A 7,419-nucleotide genomic window follows, 5' to 3' on the forward strand; every position below is an offset into this window, starting at 1 on the left:
CCTCCCCCTCCCTCCCTTCCTTCCTTCCTTCCTTCCTTCCTTCCTTCCTTCCTTCCTTTCTTTCTTTTTTTTTTTGTTTTTGTTTTTTTTGGTTTTTTTTGTTTTTTTTGTTTTTGTTTTTTTGAGACAAGGCTTCTCTGTATAGCCCTGGATGTTCTGGAACTCACTTTGTAGACCGGACTGGCCTTGAACTCAGAAATCCACCTGCCTCTGCCTCCCAAGTGCTGGGATTAAAGGCGTTTGTTCCAATGATGGTATCCCTTGCTGTGAAGCAGCTTTTCAGTCTCAAGTCTCAAAGGCCTTTTATGCATCTAATATGATGATCATGTGATTTTTGTCTTTCAACCTGTTCATGTGGTGGATTATGTTTAACAATTTATGTATGTTGATTCATTCCTGAATTTATGGATGAAGCCTATTTTATAATGGAGAATGATATTTTTAATGTGTTCTTGGATCCCATCTGCAAGTGTTTACTGAGATTTTTTGCATCTGTTTTCATATGGGAAATTGGCTTCTATTATTTTTTGGTTTGATCTTTATGTAGTTTGGGTATCAGGGTAATGGTGGCCCCATAAAACAAATGAGATGTATTCTTTTCCTCTCAGATTTGTAAAATATAATTTGAGGAGTGTGAGCATTAACTCTTCTTTGAAAGTCTGGTACACTTCTGCAGTAAAATCATCTGATTGTGTGCTTTATTTGGTTAGTAGACTTTTAATGACTGCTTCTATTTTGCTAGGGGTTGTTGGTCTGTATAAATTGTTTATTTGATCTTATTTTAATTTTTGAAGGTAATATATTTTGAAAAAATATCCACTTTAAATATTCCAATTTGGTGGAGTACAGATTATTAAAGTATGTCCTTAGACTCTCTGGATTTCCTTGGTGTCTATTGTTAAATTCTTCCTTTCATCTCTAATTTTGTTAATTTGTATCTTCTCTTAGCCTTTTAGTTTATTTCTCTAAGGGCTTGAAAATCCTATCTATTTTGTCAAGGAACCAGCTTTTACCTGCTCCCTTCCCCAGGAAAACTATAGACTTTTATTTGGATACTTGTAGATGTAAAGACATTCTCACAGTCACCATATTTGTCTTCTTCCAGTGCAATTCTCCATAAAAACCTAGTCTAGATTTTTCCATGACTCCTCCTCCTCCTCACTTTCTCAGTTTTAAGTGAAACTCTTATTTTCCTGTTTGAACATAGTTCCTTTATTTTTTGAAGAAATAAATTATGTTGTTTCCTTCTTAGCTGAGCCAGTCGGTATAACGGAAAGCTCAAGGCTGAGCTAGTACACATGAAAAAAGGGTGAAGATGGTCATCCTTCATGGAACCAAGTCTGTTTTATTGATTTTTTTTAAAATTTATTGTCATTGTTGTTCGTGTTTTGTAATTTCAGCACTGAATTTGATCATTTCTTGCCATCTATGCCTTTTGTGGCATAGTCTCTCACTATCAATGTGTGAGGGTCAATATGTGATTTAAGTGTAGTAGTGTTTTTTTTTTTTTTTAATGAACTTGTATTCTTTATCCTTGTGTTTGGTGCATTGATGTTAAGAATTTCAATGTAGTTCTGGCGGATTTTTGATCTGATGACTCTGTCATGTCCTTTCCTATTTCTTCTGATTAGTTTTTGCTTGAAGTCTATTTTGTAAGATATTATGTCTACACCAGCTTTCTTCTTAAGTCCATTTGCTTGGAATATCATTTTTCCAATCTTTTACCATGAGGTAATGTCTAACTTTGAGGCTAAGGTGCTTCTTGGGTGTAACAGAAGAATACATTCTGGTTTTTCATCCATTCTTTTAGTCTGGGTGTTTTTATTCAGAAATTGAGCCCATTGATACTGAGAGTTATCAATGAGCAGTGTGTGTTGATTCCTACTAATTTGTTGTTGTTGTTGTTGTTGTGGTGGTGGTGGTGGTGGTCATAATGGTGGTAACTTTATGTGTCTGTACTCATGTGTTTGTGTGTCTGTGTGTGTGTGTGTGTGTATGTATGTGTGTGTGCATATCACTGATTTCTATTTGTAGAACTAATAATTTGTTTAAAACCAACATTTTATTACATTTATTATGCTTATAAATTAGAAACTTTCTTAACATTTATTACTCTAAGTGAAAGCTAATGGATGCCCAATTGTTCTACTCAAATATCAGAAAAGATGAGGTTGATAGGCTTTATAATATTAATATTGATTGATACAATGAAGTGAGAATTAGATTTGACTTTCAGTCTGTCTTCAAAATACCACTAAGTGACTTGGATAGATAGGTCATCATAATCACTGTCACCGCTGTTCTTCCTCACTCATTTGACATGCAGCAGTGTACAAAACAGAGCGTCTGATAACAGGGGCTTCAATATCAGCCACGATAGCTCTGGTAAATCACATCAGGGATGCTCTGTCAGTCTCGAGAAGTATGCATTTGTTTAGAAGCTTCTAAACAGTGGTATATATGTTGATACCATAACCTTCAAGAAAATATCATGGATCTGTGTTGTTCCTTGTGTTTCTAGAAAAAGCAAGGACCATGTAATCCAAGCCTTTTATGACAAAGATATAGAAAATAATGTTCTCATTGGATTTCTTGCTAAGGTGCTTATTTTAATAGGCAGTTTCAGAATTGTGTAATTTCTTTATGTAGTTTTCACTTCCTATGTCAAATGTGATCTCAATATATTTTGGACTGTTGCCCATATTAATATTATAAAGTATATAATCATTATTGGCTCTTTAAATTGACCTTATGAAATGTAAAAAAATAATAGTCAATTCACCAATGGGGATTTTAATTTTTAAACTTTTAAACACAGCCATAATCACCTTTGGTGATTACAATAAAGTGCCAGTGATCAGCTTGAGTCTAATTTGATAATTCTTGTTCCTCACAGCCCATTTTCTCGCACTGGTCTCCAGAGTCAATTCCATCTCCTCAAACATAAGAAGCAGAATTTTCCTTCCAACTAATGATCAGCAAGTTTGTCAGGTATTTGAATACACAATGCATGTTCTTGACACACTTGGCAATTCCCTTATTTTAGTTATTTGAGTATCAATTATTTTTACAGATTACCTTTTATAACTTCTCCAGTAACCAGAATGGCAAATTGATAGCAGGCCTTCAAACCATGTGTGGGGAACCTATTGATCATTTATGGCAGAAAACAGAGATACTACAGAGTCGGTGGGAGAGAAATGTCATCACAGTCCAGAGCTCACAGCGGTTTCAGGTACAGTTCTCTCTCTAACTATGTCTCATGGGAGGAAAACACATGAGAACCCAGATTTCAGTACAGGCCAATTTAAAAGTCATATGGCCAATTCATCTGCGAGGGACTAGGATTTCCCATGTTTTCAAGTCTTAGTAAAATTAGGATGGCTGGTCACCTAAAGGCATTTTTATTGCAATTTTTGACTTTATATTATGAATTAAAATGATATATTTTAAGATACAGCAATATATAATTTAATGATAATCTTATAAAATTCAGTGAAATCATCTCCTTAATTTAAGTCTTTTATTTTCATCTTTTACTTTTTCTACTCCTCGTTCTTTATACTTCTTCCTCCCAAAACTTATTTTTCTCTGTGACTTTTCTCATGCATTTGAAAGAAGAGACTAATTTTGAATAATGAATAAGAATAAAGAGATTTTAATTTACATACTAATTCCAATGATGTTGAAGTAGAATAATTCTTATATTCATCTTATGGTTAAGCTCATTTCAACACAGCCTTTATTTTCCTAAATAATTTTATGAATTAAATCCAATGGAAGCCTATAAAAGACAAGCTTATTTATGCAACCTAATAAAATTTATGCATGTCAGAAATTATAATATCATGGTTGTTATAAGACTTCCTGAGAAATTATTGCTTATTTTAACATTTGGGATGGCCAAGCAAAATTTTCCAGTTAAAAATGAGATATATTTTAAAGCATGTTTTTCTTTAAGAAATTACTTTCTAAGCCCAGTGTATGGATCAATTTTGCCCAAAATAGATTTTCTTTATGATTTACTGTTAGAATAATGTAACAATCAATTATTTTATTTTTAGTTTTTTTTAGTTTTCCTTTTTTTTTTTTTTTTTTTTTTTTTTTTTTTTTTTTTTGCTTAAGAATTTCACACATGATTATAAAGTTTTTTGGTGAAATATTCTTCCCCCTATTTCTCCACACTCCTCTCCACATCTCAGGGGCCAGATCCCTGAAGAAAAATGACTCTTCTTTCCCTAGCATCCATACACTGCCAATAACCTCTTGGGTAAGGGTGGTATTTCTTGAGCCACTCCCCATTCATGTTGGCATTTTGCTGGCTTGATCTTGTGTAGATATTGGATATGTAGTAACTGATTCTCTGAGTTGATGTGTGCAAGGGTGTGTGACCAGCAGATATTTTTGCTTAAGGTATCCACTATTTCTGATTCTTAAAATCCTCTTACCCACTCTTCCATGATGATCCCATAGGGTTGGCAGAAGTGGATATGATATTAGATGTCCCATTTAGAACAGAATATTCTACAAGATCTTATTATCTACACATTTACTATTTATGGTTTTCTGTGTTAATGGCAATCTATTGTAAATAGAAGCTTCTCTGATTAAGGTTGAGAGATGTAAACTGCCCCTAATTTCTTATCTATAACTACCATCTAAAATAAAATTTATATTAAAAGTATCTGATTTGGTGCTATATATCCCTTTTTTTAAGTCTATGGAATGAACTAGCTTCAATTCCTTCAGCTAACTGTGAGTTACTAAGAGAAAAAGAATGGAGAAATGATAGGTACCTGCGCTTGTTATAAATGTTGAATGAAATTTATTTGAATGACATATTTGCTTAGTTGATGTCATGAAATCACTGTACTTGAAATTTTCCATTATTATTAAGCTAAAATACTATTCATAGATGATATCAAAAATAATTTATGTCTGAATAGGTGTTATGTAGATTTAACTGTTCTATGGTTGGGCATAGTTTTTAACTTTGAGAACTTGCAATCTATTGAAGTCAAACATTTTTGTTTGTTTATGTGGGAGAAATCTTATGACATAGCTTTTATGCTGATTGCTTTGATCACTTAGATATTATGTACATGGTATACTTGATATGTGCTATGTATGATGCATAAAAGGTTTTAAGTACCATTTTAAGGAATGTTTGGAATCAGTGGATAGCATATATTTGGTGTTACAGTGGTTTTAGCTGTGTGTGGTGTGCTGTGAGTTCCTCTGGGGACCAGTTTTTGCTATGGCCACTGAGCTGTGATTCAATATTAGAGAAGATTCTAATATATTTATTATACAATTTTCAGCCATTTTGTCTACCTAAGCAGCATCATAAATCCCAGGTTGACTTTTTTAAAAATGACCACTTCAACTGGATAAGATTTTCCCCATTACCTTCTCTCTTGTGACAGTTTTAATGACTGATAAAAATCTTATTTAGTTACATTTTAAAACCATTACTTACCCATTTTTCTAAACCTTGAAACATCAAGTACTTAGAAAGTTTTAAATGATCTTTGCCAAGTTCATATACTTTTACTAAATAATTATCCATATCTTTAGGCCAAGTTATTTATAGTATGGTGACAGATTTGGATGATGGGCAAAGGTAATGTTTGGTGGACCTTTTCAGTCTAACCTTTTACAATTAGATTCTTGCTTACTTCAGGTGCCTATTTCTAAACACTATAGATTTTGTTGGTCAGAGTGTGTATCAGATAAATATAAAACTTAACATCCAAAACAATATTATCTCTAGGGAAATTCAGCTGTGGCTTGGACATTGAGGTTATCCATGGGAGTTCTTTAAATGCAGCAGGAACTTCAATTAATGTAGGTGATTTCTCAGTTTAGTAATGTGTTTCCCTAAATACTTTATTGCTGATGGAAAAATAGTGCTTGTAACTACAAAAGCTTTGTTAAGAGGACTGGAGCGCAAGGTCCCTGGGATGCTTAGGCTTAGGCTATGTTGTGCTTTAAGGCTGCAGATACCTTTAATTTTATCCTGTCAGCAAGTAAACAGATGTTCATTCACTGCTTTAGGGTGAGCTGCAGAGATGTGCTGTGCTTATATTGGGAACCATCATCAGCCACTATCTTGTTCCTGAAGAGCTTTTGTGAGAAGACTATTTTAGGAATTTTGTAATCAGTGCCTCCATGTTATATCTGCTGCTTCAGCAACTTGGAAGCCCTCAGGAATTATTTCATTCTCTGCAATTTCTCCTCCATGCTGACTTCTGATAGTTTAAAGCCACACATGCTTCCTTCAGAAATAGCTGGATAGGTTATTTCAGTCAGTGACAGCTACATCCCAGGTTATTGTGAGTTCTTGGGAAATCCCCTGAAGTTGGTTGTCATCCAGGGCCCTTTATCTTTTCTATCTAAAAAATGCTAGTTTTGTTTCTTAATAAAATTGAAGTGTTTTCATTTCCAAGGATGCATTATGAACAAAGATGGCAACATTTCATAGATGTTTTGAAGACATTTAGGGTATGGTAACAACTAACATTTATTGAACATTTACTAAAGTAAAGGGATTGTGCTTAACTACTTCATACCACTATATAACTGACTCTTCAGGGGCTACTCTGAGGGGGAATGATAATTTGCCCCTATTTTACCATTGAGGTTTTGAGCTTTACAAAGTTTAATAGCCTACTATGTAACCATGTCATATTAGAATCTACAGAAGTTTGGTTTCAGATGTCAATAACTTAGTCACTGAATGATAATAATTGTCTATACTGTTTCTAACTAAACTGTTTTAGAAGAGAGAGATAGAAATCAAAACCTCCAAAAGTAATCAACTCTGCACATTCAGAAGAATCTAAGTTCAGGTCTGACCTGGTCTCTCTAAGGAGATAGTGTCTAAAAACACGAGGAAAAGAAAGAAGAATAAATGGAAAATAATTGAATATACTCTGTGAATCAAGGAAGTTCTAATGATATGTGCCTTTTTATCATTAATCCCTGTGTCGTTCATCTACATAGTTATGTAATTGTTATATTTTTGGTCAGGAAGTTATTGTTAAGTCAGGTCTCATACTGGTCTGATATCATACCTTCCTCTAACATTTAAATCAAGTGTCCTGGGAGGGGACTTGTCTCCATTCAGAAGTCATTTTCCCTAAAATGTCTGGGGGCAAATAAACTTAGCTCATTTTATCATTGGATCAGTGTAGGGTACTTCTGACTCTTGAGATGTCATAACCTCTACTTTTATTGCCCCTCTTACAATCTGCTGACCTCTTTTCTTTTTCTTTTCTTTTCTTTTCTTTTCTTTTCTTTTCTTTTCTTTTCTTTTCTTTTCTTTTCTTTTCTTTTCTTTTCTTTTCTTTTTTCTCTTCTCTTCTCTTCTCTTCTCTTCTCTTCTCTTCTCTTCTCTTCTCTTCTCTTCTCTTCTCT

At 33.7% G+C, this 7,419-nt stretch overlaps 1 protein-coding gene across 1 annotated transcript in view; it reads left to right on the forward strand.

Annotated features, from left to right (window-relative positions):
* The window catches only part of Malrd1 (MAM and LDL receptor class A domain containing 1), a 658,259-nt gene that overhangs the window by 46,241 nt on the left and 604,599 nt on the right, over nt 1-7,419 (forward strand). Inside the window, exons 3-4 of the mRNA XM_021195116.1 lie at nt 2,897-2,991; nt 3,074-3,235. Of these exons, the coding sequence (XP_021050775.1) occupies nt 2,897-2,991; nt 3,074-3,235 (257 nt within the window). The remainder of the gene's footprint in view (nt 1-2,896; nt 2,992-3,073; nt 3,236-7,419) is intronic.

The sequence above is a fragment of the Mus pahari genome, chromosome 3, assembly GCF_900095145.1.
Source record: "Mus pahari chromosome 3, PAHARI_EIJ_v1.1, whole genome shotgun sequence".
NCBI lineage: Eukaryota > Metazoa > Chordata > Mammalia > Rodentia > Muridae > Mus > Mus pahari.